The sequence below is a fragment of the Maylandia zebra genome, linkage group LG23, assembly GCF_041146795.1.
Source record: "Maylandia zebra isolate NMK-2024a linkage group LG23, Mzebra_GT3a, whole genome shotgun sequence".
In the NCBI taxonomy this organism is placed as follows: domain Eukaryota; kingdom Metazoa; phylum Chordata; class Actinopteri; order Cichliformes; family Cichlidae; genus Maylandia; species Maylandia zebra.
This window is the reverse complement of record NC_135188.1, coordinates 13,127,538-13,150,247: the sequence shown is the minus strand read 5'-3', so window position 1 is coordinate 13,150,247 and position 22,710 is coordinate 13,127,538. Positions and strand designations below refer to the sequence as shown.

Sequence of the window (22,710 nt, the reverse complement as noted above, 5' to 3'; positions counted from 1 at the left end):
AAACAGTGGAGGGGAGTTTCCACAGCAAGCTCCTCCTGTGTGTGTCTGGGTTTTGAATGCTAGTTACTCAGAATCTGATGGATTCATAAAACTTAAAGTTTAAAGCCCAGATTCAGGGTTCCTGCGTGGTCTGCAGGTTCTGCCCAGACTATTAAAAAAAAAGGTGCTGCTGTTGGTTCCTTCAGCTTCTCCTCTGCTGCAGAGTCCATGAGAGTCATATATCTGCTTAAAAAGGCAATATTTGCTAAGCAGATGATGAATTGCTTTTGAACGAAATGCCACAGGGAGTTTGCCACACTGAGGAGCCAGTGTGACCAGCTAACTTACTTCCACCTATAAACACTTCTGCAGTAGACCCTCAAGAATAAAGTGCACAGTAAAAGTTTTACAGGTGGCATAGCTCCAGAATGCAAAATGTAACACAACAGCAGCAATTAGACTTTCAAAGCGATAAGTATTTTACTCTTTAGTAAATATGTATATGAGGACGAATCAGTCAGGGGTGAACGGTTCTGAATGTAAGCAAAGAGTGTTTCGAAATCGTATGATGCTTTACAAAATGTATCAGAAGAGAGAGATTTTCTGTAAAAATGACATGGGAGCTTGAACAAAATAGAGATTCTGACATATCTTTTTCAATATGTTACATCTAGTGGAGGTTTGTCAAACTTTGCACTGCCTATTTTTGCCCCAAATTTTGGTTGAGTGTCTTAAGACAGCCTTTTGCAGCTTTACTGAAATTTTGTTCATCAGTACAGGCTTAGAAGCTCGTGGAGGGATGGAACACGGTGGCCTTAATTGCAGCTTTGTAGCCATGTAATTTGTTGGTTTCATTTGCTAGTCAACCCATTATTTACTCTCTTTTAAATTGCAAGGGCAGAGGAAGCTGTGCTTCATAATTACATGACGGAACCCATAACCACCCAGTGATGCCCGTAACAACAGTGCAATAATGAGAGAGTGCGGGGCTTACCAAGATCGAGATGAATGCTGGGAACGAAGGAGTTGAGAAAGAACATGAAGATCACAACGGCAAGGACGGACACACACTTCACCAGCAGAACTTTGTCAGTAATTCTGTGCTGCGTAGGAGGAAAATGTATTTTTTGTGAATGGTGGAAAAGCTGATGTTATCAGAAGAATGACAGGATTTGTCTTAAGCGAACTTTCAAAGACTAGACCTACTTCATTACTGAGATTACATCAATGCACCAGTCACAGTGATTGAGGAAAATGTGTGAGGTGAAGAATCAAAGCCTACCTTCTTCTGCAGTTCTTGGATGTTTTGCTCCCAGTTCTTATCCTCCTGAGAAATTTGTCTGTCAGACACAACAACATTTAAATCTCACATTAGGCGAATGCACAGTGTCAAAAAACAAACAAACAAAAAATGGAAAAAGTATCATCTCATAGAAACAGGGTGCTTATTTTTTAGCAGTTTATAACCGTATGCTGAGCGTTGTGTAGTGTGAAGGATTTATTTCTGCATTTCCTGCCCTTCAAAATTTGTGTTTATTTTCTGTAATTGCTATGATGGTCCGGAAAGCAGGCACAGAAAAATAGGAACAGGAAAAAAAAAAAAAAACTATTTCTGGACTGAATTGAACATGTCATGCTTGGTGCCATGCTTGTGTTTTAAATAATTAGAGGGGACCTATTATGCTCTTCTCCAGCTCCATATTTCTAATGTTGGGCTGCTAGAGTTTACAGCTTTGTGTGATTCAGAATTAGGAATAATCCTCATTTGTTTGAGCTTGGATTTGGAGCAGCACCTAGTTCATCCAGTGTCTGAAAAAGATATTTAAGCTCCTCCTTCCTTTAGCTAACTTTCTTCCGATATATTGATATTGCACAGATCCAGGAGCAGTCTGAAGTCTGAGCTTCAGGGTCATGGGTCTAACATACATGCACTGACGTTAGGGTTGCCAACCGTCCCTTAAAATACGGAATCGTCCCGTATTTCGAAACAAAAGTACACGTCCCGTATTGAGCTAATAAGGGACGCACTTTGTCCCGTAATACAGTGAGAATCAAAAGTAGTCTATAACTTTTAATGGAATTAACGCTTTGTTTGAAAACATAATTCCCAGCCCCTCTCCTGCTTTGTGACCAATGAGCTGACAGCACACTTACGAGTATGACAATTCAGATTACCGCTCATCTCATTGGTCAAGGAAAGGTCGCTTACGGAGAAAATACCGGAAGACAACAGATGACCACAACAAGAAGCATGGCCAACAGGGAAACAAACGCCGACACTGCGGTGCAAGTCTTGGACGACAGTACACCTAAAGCTGGGCAAACACTGTGCGATTTTTTCAGTCACGTTATTCAGCTCCTGCTCAAACTGCACGATTGACTCGCAGGGGTTAGAAGTTGGTAGGTCACGATGCAGGTCTCACACTATACCGCCCGATGCTCTGATGCGACCTGAGTGCTCACACTGTGCCTCCATAAAATGAAGGTTATAACAGAAAATCTGTCGCGCTCTCTCTCTCCGTCTTTCACTCACACAGACACGCACACCACCACCATCAACTTTGCTAAATTGCTAATGAAAAACATTGATCGGGCAGCTGTGATTGAGCAGCAGTGTAGATCCAACTATTTTCACGGTTGTTGTGTCGTGATAATTTCTGAGGCCACATCGAAAAGGCTCGGATGAGCTTTCCAAAGTTCTACAAGTTGTACCTCCATCGCTTGTGTCCAGATCACACGCTGCACAGCCGTGCTGCTCCGTCTTTTTCGCCGACATTTGTGTTTGCGCGTGAGCAGTGTGACAAACTGCGGTGACACCCTCACGACCAAGCGATTGATGATCGGGAGCTGGTCGTGAGGTGTTAATCGCGTCTCGTTACCCCACGTATACTACACGATACACGACGCACGATGAAGGCCAAAATCGGGCCGATCGCCAAAACGGTCGCACGACTCAAAAATCGGCTCAAAATGGGCCAAAAATCGCACAGTGTAAGCCCAGAATTACACTCACACAGACACACACACCACCACCATCAACTTTGCTAAATTGCTAATGAAAAACATTGATCGGGCAGCTGTGACTGAGCAGCAATGTAAATCCAACTATTTTCACGGTTGTGTGCCTCCATTGCTTGTGTCCAGATCACACGCTGCACAGCCGTGCTGCTCCGTCTTTTTCACCAACGTTTACGTGTTTGCGCGCGAGCAGTGTGAGCGGCTGTGGTGAGACCCTCACGAGCGATTGATGATCGGGAGTTGGTCGTGAGGTGTTAATCACTTCTCGTTACCCCACGTATACTACACGAGGCACGATGAAGGCCAAAATCGGTCCGATCACTCAAAAATCGGCTCAAAATGGGCCTAAAATCGCACAGTGTGAGCCCAGCATTAGAGCAGCAATGTTTGTTCAGAGAAAGGGAAAAATGGGAAAAGGAAAACACCTGGCTGGAAAAAGTTAATATGGGCATGTGCAGTGAATATCAGTGCTATGTGGCCAGAAGTGTGATAATATAATTTATTTTGTGTAATAAACAACTGTAAGGATAGATGATTACAACAAATAGATGACTAATACATAAAAGTAATACATGGATGAATAATGATGATGAGTTAAGATGCGTAATCATGGGAACAAGCGGGTTTACAAACAGGAGCAGCTGATTAGCATTAAGCCAATTGTACTAAATGCACTAAATGTGCACTGTTACAAGAATGTTTTTCTTTCTATTGTTTTCTATTATTTTAAGTTAAGCAGGACAGAGTTCTTTTAAAGAAAGATTTACTTATATTCTCAAAAGTTAAGCATGACAGGCTTCTGTTTAAGAAGGAGACCTGTTTTATCGTGTTAATGTTGTCATTTTGAGCTAAAAATAAATGGCTAAATGATCATTTGTTTCACATGTGTTCATATCACAAAGAATACACATCTACTTAAATCAAATTCAAGTCAAATGGTTAAAAAAATAATTTCACACACAAAAAAAGAGCTAGAAAATTCACCACACTGGGAAGGGTGAAGACAACTGGGTCGCCCGGCCCTGGCCACGAGGTGTCCCTTATTTATTTTTCAGGGAGTTGGCAACCCTAACTGACGTTAGGGAGACACACTTCTAGATTTATACTTAATTTCAGAAGTAAAAACAAATGCCGTATTTTTCGGACCATAAGATGCACCGGATTATAAGGCACATTAAGCGAAACAAAACAGTCAGATAAGTCAAACTTTACTCAATTCATTATACTAATATAGCTGTGTCGCTAGCGATCACGTAGCACATCATTATATACCAGCTAGCCCAGCTTCAGTAACGCTACAAACGTCACTGCTGTTTAGTTTTCTATCTTCATTCATGTTGGAAGTGATAGCAGAGCTGTACGTTTTAATTTTTTCAGGAATCTCTCAGTCAGAACATGCAATATCATGTTTAGGTGGAAACTAGCGTGCTAACTTCCTGCTAACTTCTAACTCAGTTAAATTTAATAAATTCTGTTTTCATGGATGCCTGGATGTTAAACTTAATTGTTACACCTGGCAAAGTAGCAACGCTGATTAAAGATGAAAGAATTTAGACAGTTTTTAACTCTCAGTGATGCCGTAGTGTTCGTTTGACTTGGGGCCTGAAGCGGATGGAGTTTGGACTCAGATTACTCCACGAGGCTCCTGAGTACAGTAGCCATAACGCTCCGACAATCCATCAAGCGGTGTGGCTTCGTAGCTTACCAAAGTCAGACTAAAACATTTTTGACAGATTTCTGAGCGGCGTGTACTACATAAAATCCATTCGAGGTCTGTAAGCACAACCAGAATTCATACATAAGGTGCACCGGAATATAAGGCCCATTGTCAATTTTTGAGAAAATTTAAGGATTTTAAGTGCGCCTTATAGTGCAGAAAATACTGTAACAGTGGAAGTGGAACGTGCAGTTACAGTGTTACTATTGCATGCAAGAGTTTTATATGATTGCTACTTTGTAACCGACCACACATCGCGGTGCTATCGTGGCTATGTCACATTTCTAGGCTTTAATGAGCCTTTTCCTTTTTCCTTTGTTACTACAGCGGCCCCTTGTGGTCAAAGTCAGTCTTATTCGTCTGTTTTCTTGGTGGTCTCGATGTGTACACCAGCCAGGTTGCGTCAGTGACGTGTGTCATCATCCCAGGTCTTTTGTTTAGTTTTTATTGAGTTCTATCGAGTTCTTCTTGTGTTCTGTCACCTGTTATTATACAGTGGAACCCCGACTTACGAAATTAATTTGTTCACAAAGTATTTGCAGTGTGTGCTTTCAGTAATCACACCAGCCATGAATTCTCTTGTTAAATCATGTATTATTGATTAGTACTGATAACTGCATCTAGTGAAAAGATCTGTACGAAGCAATATACAGCAGGTTGGCTTTTGAAAAACGACATTAACAGTACAGACAATGTGATTCTTAATGTTCTGTGTTCTTGTGCTTTCTTTAACCTTTGGAAGGTCTTCATCATGTTTCGCAGCAGACTCTCCAGGTTGAGGACTTTTTGCATTAAAAGACATTTCACAGCTGTCTCCTCTCGGCTGGCGGGGTTTATGCGCTGAGCCGTTTGCCTCCAAACCAGGATCTCATGCTTGAGTTCTGCAGGGCAAAGAGAGAACAGCACCTGTTCAGTGCATGTACGACACACAGACTTCAAAGTTACAGTGATGAAGCTCAGCAGCAGAATGCAGTACGCTTATAACGGATATTTGTCTGGTAATATCTTCTACAGCTGAGAGAACATGGTGATGTTTTCAGTCAATATGCCCAATATGTGAGCCCCCACAGAGGGCCTAATGCAGCCTGGCGATGGGTGCATTGACCAACCCAGGAACCGCCAGTGCTCAAACACAGATACAGCCTGAGGATATGGGACCCTTATGTAGATATCAGTAGGTGCCATCCTTTTTCAGGAAGGTTGCTAGGTGACCATAATAGGATCTAAGCAGTGCAGGGGGAAAGAGGAAATAAAAACATTTCCTGTTAGCAAATCTGCACAATTACCAGCCGTGGCGGGGGGTTTGAGCTGATCCAGCCACATGCACTCTTAGCAAGACCAGGCTGGCAGGAGAAGAAGAAGAAACTCCACGGGGTCAGATTTAGGCCAGCATCGAACGGTCACCGTGGTGATGGGTAAAAGCTTGCTTTAGTTTGCCCGCTGCTCAGTGTGACAGAACAGCTCCGAACAGTCGGTGTTGCTCACAGCTTAAATGTGAGGATTGTGGTGACCACTGAGCAGCCTCATGGTCTCTGCTTCAATCATCCCATGCTGGGGTCATCTCAGAGGGGGGAAGTCTGATAGTGTGGGTAAACAATGATAGGAGGTGACTGTGTTTCCGGAAGAATTCTTAACAGTTTCAAACAAATATCTTTTTTCTTTTATTGTTGTTGTTGTGTTTTGTTTTGTATGCTTATTATCTATCTCCCCAGAGTCTTACAAGCCAGATCTACAGTAAGACAGAATGATGGAGGACAGTCATGCTCCAAACCACCACAGTCTGTCATCCTTTCTCTCTCTCTGAACATTGTTCCAAGTCTTCAGGGATGGCCAAATCATTTTCTTTCCTGTTGCTGGATAATTAAGAAGATACATAAAAGGGCTGTGGTACACCAGATTAGATGAATAGTTTTTTAATAGAAAAGAAAGGAGTCCCGTGTCGCTATCAGGCTGCTCTCTGGATGAGTGAGTCTGTTCACTGCCAACTAGTCAGAGCAACTAAACATCAGAGTAAAGGGGTTTTCTCACATGAGCCATGTGGTGTCGGACACACTGTGAGTCACCAGACCCTCGAGGGATGTTAGCTGGTGAAAAAGGAGATAAAGGCATTCTACCCCAGTAAATGATGTCTGAGTTAGGTTATCATCACAAATACTTTTGAATTTTAAAGGTCAAAAAGTTAGTTTTATCAAATTGATTGTAAACTTTGTTCACCAAGAGGCCCAAACTTTGGCATCGAGGCTCTGAGCTCATGTTTCCACCGCTGAATCCCGTGCAGGTGTGTTTTTAGAGTTTCTTTAACCTGCCTACATTTGAAGAGCATCTGCAAGCCACTTTGCAACGCATCTTCACCCCACTTCATGTCAAACCTTTATACTGCTGCACTCCCCACTTTCATGCTCATGCGTACACATGGAAGGGTCCCACAGCCCTATCACCAAATATACCGTTATGTGAAAAGGTTTTTCACAGGTTTCACAGTAGCTTGTAGATTCAGCTTTAGTTTTCTTTTTGTTAACTTTAATACTTAGCATGCTAACGCTTGGGGTTTTTCCAGTTTCTCTGAGCATTGCACGGTCTGATCTTGGGACCGTCCACTCCTCGGAAGATTTTGGGTTCAACAATCCTGAATACTCAAGAGCAAAAAACTGCACAATTTTTGTTTTTACAGAGGTGTTCACATTGTTGATGATCAGTGCACCTGACTTACCCTCTTATTCCCTATTCAAAGAGTAAGGCTTTACCTGCAGAGAGTCAGGAAAACTTTCTTTTTCACATATAAATGACTGCAGAGGGAAATGAGCATCTTTCAACTGTAGTGGTCCCGACTGAGGTAAAAACGTTGAAGACAGAGGTGGTGGATGGATCGAAGCAGCAGGCAGAGATGGAGGGCAGCAGCACTGCCACTGAGGCTTTAATATATGATGTGAAGAGATTGAAGAATGTTACACGTGCATGATGGGCAGCTTGGTTTGACTGTCGAACTGGATCACAGGCTTTGTTCCAATTATAAACTTTTTTTTTAAACCTTGACTGATGTGGAAATCTGTATCACCCGGCTCTGAAGACTACTCTTCAGCAAAAAGTATGAATATTTTACAATTCCACTCCCTTCTCAATAAGGCGAACACGGTACTTTTTTTGGTTATTTTGTATGTTTTTGTTTTTTGTTTTTAGTATAAAAAGGAACAGGGAGTTCTGTCCTGTGTTCCTAAATAACAAACCTCCAGGAGAGGCTCCATTGAGCATGACCTTTTCAGACCTCTCCAAATTAAGTAACCTACTTTAAATAATACAATAAAAAAAAATCACGCACACACACAACCATGAACTATTACATCACACACAATCTTTTTGCAGCAATATATGATCCAGAAATGTAATATCGGAGATGGCAGAGATATCTAACAGTGTGAGTGGAACAGTGTGGAAATTGAAAAAGTGAAAACTGAAGGCAGCACGCATCTCAAGTGGAAATTAGAGGGATGAGGCTGTAATGCCGAGTTAATTATGTTTGTGTGAGGCCAGTGCCTGAGAAGGTTTATTGGGAAGCTATTGTGTGCAAAGATGTTATTGGGAGTTAATACTCTTCTTAATAATACTCAAAAACCATCACAAATGATTTCAGGTTGTGCTGTATCCAGCAGGTAACTATATTTTTTATAACTCAAGTCCACTCAGCTTAATAACCATCTAAAAAAATATTTTTCATGTAGAAAAACATAAATTAACCCAAAAAACTACTTTTTAAACTGAAAAAATGTTAAACTCGGACATGTGACATCACCATTTTGATTGTTTGAAACCATGTTTGACCATAATCAGTGGATCTGACTGAGAAACAGAGGGATGCTGGTAGAGTAGCATCTTGTCAGTCAAAGCTCCGCCCTAAGACACCACAAGTATTATCATCTTTTTTTACTCTACTGCAAACATTAGAACATTAGAGCCAGAATTCATGAAAGTTAACTTTCTTACAGTGTTTAAAAAATTACAAAATTACATGTAATTACATGTAATTATATTACTTAGAATTTTTTGAGTATAGGTGTCACCCTCAGCAGTCTACAGGATTAGAGTATCAGTCTATGAAAAAAGCAGTGCTACTTACCAACTATTTCAATGGACTCTTTGTTGTAAAGTTTTTTGTTCCAGTAGAGCATCCGCAGGAAAGGAAATGAGGTAAAAAGGACGAGGCATATTCCGAGGAACATGTAGCCTGTGAAACTGGCAAAATCAATCCCCTGTAGGAAACATAATGAAAATGTGTTAGACATTTGCCGTCTGGTCGAATTTCACCCAAACGTGACAAACTGAGCCTGGGCTTAGGCAAAAAATGTGTGCATGCAGCGATGGACTTTTATGGAGAGACACAGTGTGAAAAAAGTCGTGTGGTGTTCTGAGGAAAGAAAACTCAGAGTTCAGGAAAGCAGCTACCTAAAGTGTCCTCCCACACAAGTGCATTATAATGATGTCAGACTATGTTCCTTACTATATAAAGGGCCTTGAGAGCACTGAACTCTTGAGGATAGCAGGAGGTGCATTCACACTCCAAACTGTAAGTATGAGCCGCACAGCGTACCTGGAATTTTTGATTTAAGAGCGAAATGACACAGAATTTGATTATTGCACACAAATCGGTGCGATCTTTCATGTTCTGTCTACACTCTCCTTTGTAATTCCTGCTGCTCTATTTTCCTCGTCGCTTCAGTTTCCCACGCTGTCAGATTCACTTCACTCATCAGCCTCTGTTCCCCGATCAACCCTCCTCCTTCCCGTCTCCACCTCACTCACTGCATTTCACTCTTTATCTCCATCAGCCATCTGCTCCACCACCTCTAGCCACTATCTCCTGCCTTCATTTGGGATTCTGCTCACTGATGGTCCTCTCATGTGACTCCCAAAAAATACATTTTTGGGATAAAATTTTCCTCTTTTTTTCCAAATGGTCTCTCCCTGTTGTAAGGAAACTTAAAGTGACAGAAAAACAACAAAATATAAATAAACACTTGGGTGTTTCTCATTGAGCAACATTTAAAGACACTGCAAGTAGCTCACGCTGCCTTTATTTCACATGCTTTCACAGTATAAAGAACACGTTTCTGATATTCAGTGATAAAACTGGTTAATAGTAAAAGGGTGATGCAACTAAACATGAGTGGAAGTGTCTGAATTATTAAACAGCAGATTTAATCCACATATTCCCTTTGGATCACAGAGTTAATTTTGTCACTTGTAGCACATCCCGGCTACATCCTGGTTTATGCGCACCCCCATGGAGACCTGCTTTCCATCTGCAGTGACCTGCAGGGCAGCCTGGTGGACTGAGAACAGCTGCTTGCATGAACCTGCTGTTTATGAAAAAAATTCACAATTCCTGTTAAAATCTCGGTTTCAGCGATGAAACTAAAAGCTGAAGAATAATAAAATGTTGTGTGCCCGCAGCCTAATGAATACAATATGTGCTTGCGACGGTCACAAGACCAAAAAGAGAGAAACTTAAACTTGTTGATGTGATTGTATTTCTGTTTGCAGCCATAAACTGCGACCCCGGTATGTCCATATTTCAGAGCCAATGTCAACGATTCTGGTTGGAGGGGATCCAATTGGCAAGGAAAGTCCCTCTGTGAAATGATACCAGAGTTTTCATATGCACAATGGTACCTTGGATTGCAACAAGCTAAAGAGACGGACACTGTGATGAGGAGCAGAACCTAAACGCATACACACTTTACGGACGTGCCTTTCTTTCCATCTCCAGATCCCTAAAATCCCCTCGCCACATACAAGCCAACAGGCAAACTAACTAACGGGTAAGCAGACCGCGCACGCACAAACAAGCTGTGCTTATCGCGGGCCAGACATGACTGAACGAGTGTGCCGTGGCTGTAACCCTGCAGTTCTGTCACCTGGGAAATGGAGCCAAGACAAACTGGACAGTGGGCTGTGGAAACCTGGCGCTACAGGAGCTACAGTAACCCGGAGACCACATATTGCTCGCGTCGGCAAAGGCCAAAATGTCACATGCACTGAACAGATGTCACATCAAGCAGTTGTGAAAATGTCATGTCTTGTAGAGATTTAGCATCATGCTCCTCTGAGTATACAAAGAGTGAAGGTTATGAGAGGAACATGCAAGTCAATGCCCTTTTCAGACAGCGACACTCTGCTCTGATTAGCTTAGTAAAATGTTGTCACTGCTGTTTCAGCTTTGTCCAAACTTGTGCAACAGATGACAACTTGTGTCTAAGTGGGTTTCCAAATGGCTGGATTTTAGTTAAGCCAGAACATGGATCATCATAGAATACAGATCAACTTGACAAGGCAGTACTGGTGTAGTACTGGGACTGCAGACTGTGGCAGCTTTTCACTGGGAGTGAAAAGCTGCCACAGTGATGGAAAAGATCATACATCAGAGGGACAGCTGAACCTGAAAGTTATTGGATGTTTCTAAAAGTTAGAGGCAAGGATGAGATAGTGTAACATGTGCAAAGGAGGGACACGGTAAAAGGAAGACTACAGAGAAGATTTATGAATGAAGGAGGAAGTAGGGCATGCAGGGTTGGTGTGACAGAGGGCTAGGATGAGATGGAGGCTAATGATCCTAAAGGGAGCATCCAGAGGAAGCAGAAGGAGAAAGTAGTTATAATGTGCTGTAGTAGAGAACTCCCAATTTCTAAAAATGGGAAAAGTTCCACTTTCTGACTTCTTGGGCTTTCCAGAATAAATGGAGCCCACAAAAGTAAAAACAAGGGTTAAGACAATTAACTTTGGATTTTGTACCTGGTTTTGATTGCAGGAAATACTGTTTCTGTAAGTATGAGGGACATAATCCAACCACAAGCCACGTTACAACATTCACAAAACAGGAAGGAGCAGAGAGTTTTCTATCAACAGCTACATGGCGCAGGTGTCCATCACTACAGGCTGCTACTTCCACACACGTGGAGGTTTCTGCTTTGCTTTAACCACACTCCTAACATCCTGTCATAAAACCTCACTACACCGATCAGGATACGTAAGCAGGATGCTGGCATTTCATTAGCAAAATCAGCTTCATTGTAACAGCAATCATCAATACCGATTCAATATGCTATATTCCTGAAAACCAAAATAAAATGTGGGCTACTTAATAGAAGCACTCTGATTCATTGAGGCCTGACTCATTGCAAATACTGCTGGTTCATTTTGATTAACAGGAAGGGAGCCGGCTCTCCGTGGATCTCTCAGAGGCTAAGCAGAGTGTAACAGCCACTTTTGAGGGGTTTCTGGTGCAGCCAGCAGATATCCTGCTGTTCATTCTGAACTTTATCCACTAAAATGATTTAGTTGAACTCAAACTGAAAGAGGGCTGCAAACCAGAAAGCTTCCGATACTAAAAATGTTTTCCGTTGACTGCAGATCCTGCATATCCTGACACATTAGCAGAGATGGGATGATTGAAAACACTTTTATAACACATCATCCACCACTGGAAAAAAAGCTGGGTGTTACATGGTTTCACACATTATTGCATCAGGAGTGGCAGTCTTCCTCACAGGTTTAATCAGAGACTAACCCCAAAGCTGGGGTCACATCACATGTAGATGGCTTTACCAACACACTGTAAGCTTATACTGCTACAAACGTCACAGGAAGGTGAACGAATAGAAGGTGTTATGCTACACAGCTGTCACAGCTGCTGCAAATGATTACATGTAAGAAAATAAGGGAAAATGGCTGTATGGACTTTCACACAAAACACTGTACATGTGTAAATGCAAACCTTTGACCAGGAACAGAAATAAAATCAACCTGTAACGCTGGTCAGCTGCACTGAAATAAGAGGAGGTAGCAGCTTCTTTTCCCACCGACATCTTGACATCTTTAATTCTTGTGATTTATGATAGCTGCTGCAAAAATATAAATTGGATTCATTGCCACTACATCTCCATTCATCACCTACACATCAACGTAAACAAGGGTCACCACTCACGACTGTATAAATACATGGACAGATTGCGCTAAACAAAGATTGCAGATGTACAACCCTGCAAACACAGATGATTACATTTGCTCACAGGACAGGAAAAAGTCTATATGTACAGTGTACATGCGTGTGCGTGCTGGAAATGCAGCATCAGGCTGTTAATTCTTCAGTTTGTATGAGAAAATATGAAGGCTTAAAAAACATGCAACCTTTAAGGAAACACTAACTGTACACAACTGAAAAATATTATTTTCATTATCATCTCCTGTAGATCGAAGTTACATTCAATTAAAAAAAATAATTCTGTCCCTTCAGACTGAATTATTGTACAGTCTAATACCAAGTTAAATATCATGACTGAATTTAGCAAACATTCTCAAAGCCTGTTTATAAAACCTCAGTATTCAGTCTGTTCATGCTGTAACACAGATGCTTTTCCTCCTCCGTGCAGAGATTTTACCTGCTGACTGAAATCCTCACAAGGTCCGGTTTGAAAAACAGATTTAAATAAAGGAAAAAGAACAGCTGTTCAATAAAATTTTAAAAAACTGATAATGATAAAAGAAAAGGTTTGTCATTATTTTTTAACCATTATTAATCATCATTTTTAATCATGAGCTTATAACTTAACTTTCTACCCCATAGCCCTCCAGTTGTGGTCCCCCCCAAATTCAGTTCAGTGGGTCATTCAGTAGGTCATTCAATGGGTCTTTCATTTGGTCACTGAGTGGGCCATTCACGGGGTCGTTAAGTTTATGGAGGAGGTTGAGTAGACATTTCCTGTGGTGATCATCAATGTTCAAGTGCATAGTGTGGAGGATGTCATGATGCCTTGAGGCAATCAGATGTAAAACACAATATTTCTGAGTGTTTTAAGTCAGATTTGACCCGAACACGACAGGGAGGCTAAGCTAAGTATGGTTACTTCAGGCTCTAAGAAGCCAAAAACGCAAAATGTGAGATTTGAAATTAGGAGTTCACAAGCCAGTGTGATATGCATCGTGTAAACTTTTACCAAACACTTGCAAGATGTTTAGCCTCAATCCTTTTTTCAGCCAGTACTAACAAGTAAATCTACCTGTCAGTGTTGTACACATCAGTAATGTCTTTGCTTTGCTAGATGATTACTGTATATTCGAGCTGTGAAGGTGCCTACTTCTCTGCGCAGGTCCTGATTTGATACTATAATCACATTGGGCGGATCTCCGACAGCTGTGGCGGCCCCTCCAATGTTGGTGAAGATTACTTCTGCAATCAGGACATGTCTGGGGTCTAGATTAAGCACCTCACACAACCTGCAAAATCAGACAGACAGAAAAGCCCTTTAGTCATGATTAGATTACAAAGGGTGGGGTAAATAGAGAAATATGAAAAGGATGTTGGTATTGATCCTTTAACCTTTTGTGCAGGACAGCCACACACAAACCAAGTGGACAGCAGTATGTGTGTGTGTGTGTGTGTGTGTGTGTGTGTGTGTGTGTGTGTGTGTGTGTGTGTGTGTGTGTGTGGAATGTATTCCACCTGAGAATTAAAAAAAAGGCACCTTATGGTGACGGGAGTAAAAAGCATCATAGTGGTCACGTTGTCCAGAAAAGCAGATAAAATGGCAGCAATGAGACAAAGGATGATGATCATGGGCCACACTCTTCCTCTGGCTAACTGGTAAGCCTGCCAAGTGGAGACAGATAATGGAGAGATGAGGTTAGGTTGTTTATTATCGGCACCGCCAAAACAGCTGACTCAGAAAACACATCCGGCACAGCTTCGGACCAGTTCTGACTGTTCTTTGGTGTGTTTAAAAAATCTAAAAATATGTAAATCTTTCCATAGTAGCACAAGATATAATATCATTAAGATTCATAAAGAACTGCACATGGATTCCCACTTTAAAACAGCACTCTTACATCACCAGGTCAGGATGGCCACCTTTCAAAGGTAACGGTGTGATGTGTGAGAGCTGCTGAGCTCTTCTCTGAGAATACATTTTAATTTGGCGTGGCTGCTTCTTCTCCAGGTCGCACTTAAAATTTACATGCTTGCATGATCTCACTGTTTTCCAGGACTCGCTGTACCTGACGCACAAAAGTGCGTCAGGCACAAAAGTGCTCGTCCTCGTTCACCATGTACAGCGCACATTCGGTATAAAAGATTGCTGTTTTTCTTTGAAAAGAGAAGACGGATGTGTTATCTTCAATAGTAGAGCAAAAGAATAATTTGAGAATGTGTATTCCTCTGTCATATGGAGGACAGATAGGACTGTGAAACTGTAGCGCTTTTTTTTTACAGTTGCAGTTAAAGAGCACTTCTTCCCGGAAAAAACCCCATAAAATCTGATTATTTTGAAGATTTAGTTTTCTGAACTTCACCTCGAAACACAACGAATGTCATCCTTGTCAGCCTTTACTGCTGTTACTGTATTTTTAGGTCAGGATGTAAAGATAGATTTGCAAACTTGATAGGTTGTCTGACATTGGAAAGGTCCTCCTTTGTGAACCTTTGTGACATTGGATAAGTCAAAATCAAAACTACAGTCGTGTCGTGTGTTGCTGCTAATTTCAGAAATAGCTCAAAGCCTGTCGAGACATCTCACAAGCGGGCAGCTTATTTCATACACTTCCGCTCAGCATCCTACAGCCCCTTAAATATCTTGAGGTTATTTTTTTAATCTAGCGAGCGCACACAAGACATTCATCAGAAGTGATCATCTTGTGCTAAAATTATCTTATGCAAAAAAAACAAGAAATATTTTGTATCGACAAAAACTTGTCACCTTCCAAATTTAAGTAGGTTGAACAGGATCCCACGTGATTGAAAGTAAACAGAAATTTAAAATCAATTCGATGCTGTATGTGGGCCTTTGTGTTCTTACTTACAGTCATGTGACAAAGAGAGTTGTCATCAGCTTGTGGAACCAGCAGCAATAACCTGAGGTAAATGTGACTTCATCAATCTCTTTTGGCCCGTTTTTCTTTGCAGCATCGCTTCAGATCATTGAGGATTGTGGATATTCATGCAAAGCTCATTTCTTTCAGATCGGGGTCCATTCTGTTGTACGTTTGCTCCTGTGCTTGAGATCAATGTCCTGTTTCATGACTTGGTTTGGGCCAAGCTTTAGCTGTAGTACAGAGATGGCCTCTTATTTGACTTTAGAATACTTTGGTTTACAAAGAAGTCCACGATTAATTCAATGACTGCAGGGTGCCCAAATCATTACCCCTCCACCACCGTGCTGACAGTTGGTATGCGCTGTTTGGTTTTCTCCAAACATGCTGCTGCACATTGTGGACAAACTTCTCCACTTTGGTCTCCTCTGTTCAAAGAACATTGTTCCAGGAGTCGTGAGGTTTGTTCAGATTCAGCTTTGCTAACCTTAACCCTGCTGCCATCTTCTCTTTTAGAGAGAAGCTTTCTCATTCAGACTTTTTCTAATTTTCTCATCAACATCAATTATTAATATTATCATTATTATTATCATAAATCAACTTACCTTCACTGCACAGTAATCGAAGAAGCCAGTCTCTGAGAAAATGGCCACCAGCACCATCTGTGTTGTTGAAAAGAAGAATTTTCCTTTAAGTAAGATTATATCTCCCTGTGAGATTTCAGAAACGGCCCCCTAAGATAATAAGATGCTGCTTATCTTGGATGAGATGGTCAGAATGAAATATGTGCCTGAGTTCCAGGGTTCATTAATACGGTACTCGTGTCTCTTTATTACCTTCCTTATTATCATCGCGATGAGTTCAAAAATGTTTTTACAGGTAAGTTCGAGGATTTGAAACTGCTTTTAAATGGATTCCAGAAATGTCTCAAACTCCCTCTTCATAATTTTATACCATAACTGACATATTTAGGACATGTTTGTTTCCATGGAGACTGGATTTTTTTTGTTGTTCGTTTCACTCGCCTCCATAGAAATGTATTTCGCTGTCAGACATTCAGAAGACTGATAGAAAGGGCGCAGAGTGCAGTTGAGAGAGTCAGAGAGCTCTTTTTTTAATGCTCTGAGATTTGTTGAGTCAGTGAACATGTGAGGAGTTAATCACCATGCCAAACAGAAGAGCCAGCGTCTCATAGTCGATCCACTCCACCACTGTAACAAGGCTGGGTCTCTGTGGGAGAGACAAAGAATGTAATTACACAGATTTATCAAGAATTTCTGGATCTGAAGGGGAAAAAACAAAAGGACAAGCTTAATAAATGATGATCAGACTCGTTAACAGCGTTAAACTTTTGGGTACGGCTGTGTCTGGATGCTGCTATAACTCCTCGCTGGCCCAGTTCCTGCTTCATTTGCCGAAGCAGACAAAAGCACAGGTGGAACTAGGACCACGAATGACTGCTCTGTTCCCAAAGCGTCCCGCTGAGGTGAAAATGTCCACTACTCTCAAACTTGGGCCAGTGACTACATTTGGAAACACATAGATGTTAATGAATGACAAACTTTGAAATTAATCATGACATTTCAGAAATTAATCCTGCAGTTTCCACTGGTTTTGTCTGTATTGTGTGGCACAAAACGTACTTACGCCTGAATAACTGTTCAACCATAACTCAAATACATGAATCATATGTTAAAGCGTTCATAATATGTTCTGAATGTACCACTGCATCCCTAAAAAATCAGTAAAATCAAATAACGAGAGAGACTTACATTCCCGATGATAGACAGAGCAGCTAAGGCTGCCAAAGATCCCAGCATGGCAGCCAGGGTGCGGTGCACAATCTGAAAGGACAAAACATTTACCACACTCACTTCTAAACAAACGAGCACTCACCTTCACATTAACTCTGTAAATATTTTTAAGCAGTGTAACATTCCTGTTCGTTCTGATGCCGTCTCAGTCATCTCTCGACTGATCTGTGAGGCATCTCTGGAGGAAGGAATGGTTTGAAAAAAAAATTCTGCAGCCATTTCTTGAAAACGTTTATTGTTATACAGTAGGAGTCACATGCCTGGCTCTTTTGTCCATCTGCATCACCATCCTCCTGTGGCTTTGACTAATGAAAATAATAATCCTAATGTGAAAAAAAACACTGTTTTTTAGGACATTTTAAATACAAATTAGTTTGTTTTGTTGGTAAATAAAATACTTCTTCATTTTAATTGTTTAATTTGAGGGAAAAGGGCAGAAAACAGTATTAGCGCTCCAAACAATCACAAATAGGCAGGCAAACACTGATAATTATTTACATCTGTTATTCTTGTGTGTTCTGTTTGATTTATTGTTACAGAGGAGGTCTTCTGTGAGGTTTTCTGCTGCTAGCATTACTGATATTATTCTGAGGACTATTATATATAAGAGAAAGCACCTGCGTGAATGACAGCTGCAGCGACTGGGACGAGGAGTCAAGAAAGTCTCGTGATCCATAAGATCTATGATGTTCTGTCATTTTCATCTATCAAAGTCCACAGTGCTATTCAGAGGCGCTCATTACCACACATGCAAAAATATAATGCATCTTAAAATGAGTGCGTGATGAGCACAGATGATCCTTTAACATTTCATGTTGTGTTCAAAGGAGAGACGCTTGTTATTTTGGGATTTAACAGTAACATTTGTGTGAATTATTTATTATGTAGAACAACTACTGTGTATATAATGAATATAGAAAGCAAACTGTTTAACGATGAAAACGCTGCTTTTTTTTAGAGTAAATCAGAAATATTTTACTGACACAGTAAAAGTGCATTCGTGTTGCAAAACCATCAACATTTGACTCTAGGCACAAAAAGAAATGAATGAATGTTTTTAAAAGTCAAAAAAGACATTTTGACATCTGAATTACTCTTGATTTTTAAGCTTTAATTGCATAAATTAATGTGAATTTAAATGTGCTTAACATTTTTACAACATTTTATGCCACTCTGTGTGTTTCTTGCACAGCGTAAGAGGCTTTCTTTAGTCTATTTTATTTCCTTTAGTTACCATGTTTTTATTGACAGATCTGAATCTAATTTTATTGGTAAAAATAAGTTAAAAACAACAGCATCACAGTCGCAGTGTCTTTAATGCATTACCGACCTTTGTGAACTGCTCAGCACTAAACTGGGTCTTTTCACTCACAATGAATAATAGCTCAGACGCTCTGTAGACATTTATAATCTATTTGTCTTAATACTTCTGCTTAAATAATGAGTAAAGTGGAACAAAAGCAGCGAAACTTTCTTCAGCCTCAGCCTGTCTCAAAACTGACAAAATAAAAATTACATCACAGTTCTTTACTTCAGATCTTTTAGAACATTTCACTGAAATGCCCATTTAAAAAAAAAAATCACAAACTGGTGCCCAATTACCAACACTGACAAATCCCTTTGTTTGAGCTCAGCATTCAGAATACCCTAAATGTGAGAGACTGCATATGCACTCACTCATTCGGAGGCTGCGTCAAGTTATCAGACTAGAGACTAAAAGCATAATTCTGTGGAGGAGTGAGACATTAGCAAATGGAGACCTGACAGCGCCGAAGTCAAACAGCATCCTGATGTCTGAGCGCTCGTGCACTGCATGCTCATCTCTTTCTGAGACGATCCCTCTGTCTTTGAATTACAGCTTCTGTGAGAGGATCTGTCAGTTACACAAGCGACGCATGAGCGAGCGTGCAGAGTAAAACTGCGCTGTCATCTCTCAAGGCCTGCGCTTGACTTTCATGTCCCAGCGACCCCGTCGGTACAGTTTAGTGAGTTCACATGCTCTCAGACAGAGGAGTCTGTCTGATTTAAACAAGCAAACGCTGAGTGGAAGTAAAACTCATATCTAAAGCCACAAACCAAGAACCTCCTCAAAGTGATAGCGGTTTCAGAGATTGATACTCATCTGATTATATAAGTCATATATTAATCATCCATTAATGATGCAGATCAGAAAAGTATCTGACTGCTGCCTGAAACATGCATTCTTCTTAGTGTCCAGCAGGGGGCAAGTGCTCTGGTTGCAAAAAGACTTGGTTGCGTGGATGTTAAAAAGCTCAACCAAAACAAGACATGATGCACTGCTGGTCATATCATATCAAGGTCTTGAGTCAATTTACAGTGTTTTGGGAGTTTTGTTTATCTAAATACTCTTGGTTTTCTAAGTGTTTGTATTGTTTTATGTATTTTTCCACTTAGTGCATTTAATCCGCTCTTGTTTTAGAGTTTAATGCATCTGTGTCAAGTCTAATGTTCACTCTCCCGCTGAAGGAGGGAAGCATGCAATCTGTTCTGTTTGTTTGTTTGTTAGCAGTCTATGGTCTACAGTTTCCAAGATATCCTGCTCAAATTTTGTGTGATGGTAGATATCAATAACAGCTTGAGCTGATTTAATTTTGGCAAAAATCAGGTCAAGGTCACACCAAATTTGAAATTCAGTACGAGCATTTGACCTTCATTATTAGCACCCAAGGTCAAAGTTATCCTTGGAAAAAAATTCAAGAAACCACCACTTAGTTTTTTCAATCCAATGCCCTTTGATGTCACAATGACTACAAAATATTGCAAAATCACACACTGGATATCTGAAAATGTCACGTTTTAACAGCTGAAGATTTCAGCCAATTCTGTTCCAATCATATGGGTAAAGATAATAAAATATATATGACTTTATTATGTAATGCTTAAAGCTCATAGGTCAAAGGTTGCATGTTAGCATGCTGCGATATAAACATTGTAAAACATCGAAGTTTTAGTATAGCCCTTGACCTTTAGGGGGAGCTCTATGAGCTTATTTCACTTCCTGCTTTATTTTGAGCTTCAGCGTTCCTTGTGCTTTGCTTTTGTCTCCTCTTCTGTGATTTAGTTCAGCTGTCTCTCGTTCTCCCCACCTGTTTCCACTTCCTCTACTGCCATACTGTGTGTAAATTTACAGTTGCTGCCTCCCCCTTTGTCAGAGCATCTGTTCTCCTTGGTCTAGTGATTCTCCTCAGTATGTTATCAGGTTTTCCTCATTGGGCTCTGTTTTGCAATCAATCAATAAATGACTTTCTTTAAGTTCAGCACAGAACAGAGTTCATCTTTTAGTTAAGTGAATTCTTATTGGAAAATACAACATATAATATGAGGAACACAGTCATTTTATAGTAATGACACAGAAGTAGCTTTTTTTAAAAACTAATAACATAGCTCCCCATTTCTGTTTGGCTGCTGTCATCTGTCTGATTTAATTGTGTTGGGAGCGGTCATCATTCAGTGTTGCCAAATCCCAGTCCAGTACTATGTGCAATCATAGACACACTTCAGCACCATTAACTGAGGAGGGCAAAGTTTAGTCAATTGTCCCGCTCTGACAGGTGCATCGAATCTAATAAAGTTAACACAAGTGGGGCGGCGCTGCCACTGAGGCACAGACTGCACATGCTCACTGGCAGAAGAAGTCTAATCAGGCGAAATAAAAACACCTGTGTGGCAATGAGATACCGGTGAGGCTCTTTTTTTTTCCATGACTTGGCAGAGTAGGAAAAGCACAGGTGCTGCTTATACCGTTAACGATTGCTCTGCTCTATTTCAAGTGTCCCTGCAGGCCATAGGAGTGTGACAGTGAGCCAGCATGAACAATACCAGGAGCCTGAAAGTGGAGCAGCTGAATGGAATTCAGCCATAATCAATTTTATAAATCCCACCTGTTTTCTTTTTCTCTGACAGTGAAATGTTTTTAATTCTCGGATTAAAAAATGATGTCTGAACTAAACGCAGCTCTGGAGATTCAGTTTCCCGGTCCTCATTCTGACTCAATGAGCATACTTCTGTTTACTTTGTGCTCGTAGCATAATATCACACATGCGGTCCAGTGTTCTTGTGTGAGTGTGTCGTTGTTGTTCGCGGGCCGCGCTGAACTGTGCGTTTCACATTTCAAACTCTTCCACAGACACCGAAAACAAGCTCGTTCATCACCCGTAGAAGAGCGTGAGCACCACAGGCTATTTACCTCAAAGATGATGAGAACATAGACCCCAGCTAGGATGATTCCAGCGATGGCCACCTGTGTCTCCACGCTGACGTAAAGCGGCTGGTGGGTCATGGATAGCGGCACCACCTCGTTATCCTGCAGGAACGCCTGAATTGTGATGGCGATGGGATCACTGTGCAAGAAATGAAATGGCAACAAGAATGGTGGGAATGATCATCTTTCATTGCTTTTGCTGGAATTACGACCGTCTGTCAGAAATCTATCAGCAAAGACAAAACACCAGAAACACCTTAAGTCAAGTTATATTGTTTAATTTGCTCCTTTTCGGTGGGTATCATAGCGCTTTCAAAATCAATGCCACCTATCAAACACATTTTATTCAATTAATTGTTTTTCATTTACATTTATTTCTGTGGGACTAATTCACAACACCAATCATTATAGTACATCACATTCAGTAAAGTCTTTATAAAGAGACAAAAGGACAACACGCTATGCAGAATTCCCTTTCAACAGGAAGAGACCTCCAGCAGAACCAGGCCCAGAGAGGTGCAGCCATCTGCCATAACTGGGGGGAGTGAGGGGGAATAGAAGAGGAAAAGAGGGACCACAAACAGCACAAAACTCGAGCTGCAGAAGAGAGAAGTTAATGACGACAAGGCGCAGCAGTGAAAAAGGTCTCAGTGCATCATGGGAAGTCTCCCACCAGCCTGAGCCTATTGCAGCAAAACTAAGGGATGGTTCAGCCATAAATATATGACCTTTATCAAAAAGGAAAGTTTTAAGCCTAATCTTAAAGAAGAGAGGATGTCTGTCTCCTGAATCCAAGCTGGGTACCAAAGAAGGGCCTGAAACCTCTAGGCTCTGCCTCCATTTCTATTTTTAGAAACTGTAGGAACCACAAGGAGCTTCTTAAAGCTGATAATAAAGAATTACATCAGTCCAGCATAGAGGTAACAAATGCGCGAAATACTTTTTCAGCATCCCTCTGAGACAGGATGTTTGTAATTTCAGTGATATTGATAAGATGAAAGAAGGCCATCCTACAGAGATTTGTTCAGTGTTTGAGCCCCAGAAGCCTCAGAGCTCAGACACCCAGGAGGGATCTAATCAGATGCTCAAGCTGGCTCCTTTTAAAGTGA

At 41.0% G+C, this 22,710-nt stretch overlaps 1 protein-coding gene across 1 annotated transcript in view; it reads right to left on the bottom strand.

The window, feature by feature from the left end:
- oca2 (oculocutaneous albinism II) overlaps positions 1-22,710 on the bottom strand; it is a 75,219-nt gene that overhangs the window by 38,088 nt on the left and 14,421 nt on the right. The window contains exons 9-18 of the mRNA XM_014414231.3: positions 21,587-21,740; positions 17,338-17,409; positions 16,730-16,795; positions 16,171-16,227; positions 14,227-14,351; positions 13,840-13,978; positions 8,826-8,958; positions 5,448-5,595; positions 1,262-1,319; positions 974-1,082 (exon numbers count right to left, since the gene is read on the bottom strand). Coding sequence (XP_014269717.2) covers positions 974-1,082; positions 1,262-1,319; positions 5,448-5,595; positions 8,826-8,958; positions 13,840-13,978; positions 14,227-14,351; positions 16,171-16,227; positions 16,730-16,795; positions 17,338-17,409; positions 21,587-21,740 — 1,061 coding nt within the window. The remainder of the gene's footprint in view (positions 1-973; positions 1,083-1,261; positions 1,320-5,447; positions 5,596-8,825; positions 8,959-13,839; positions 13,979-14,226; positions 14,352-16,170; positions 16,228-16,729; positions 16,796-17,337; positions 17,410-21,586; positions 21,741-22,710) is intronic.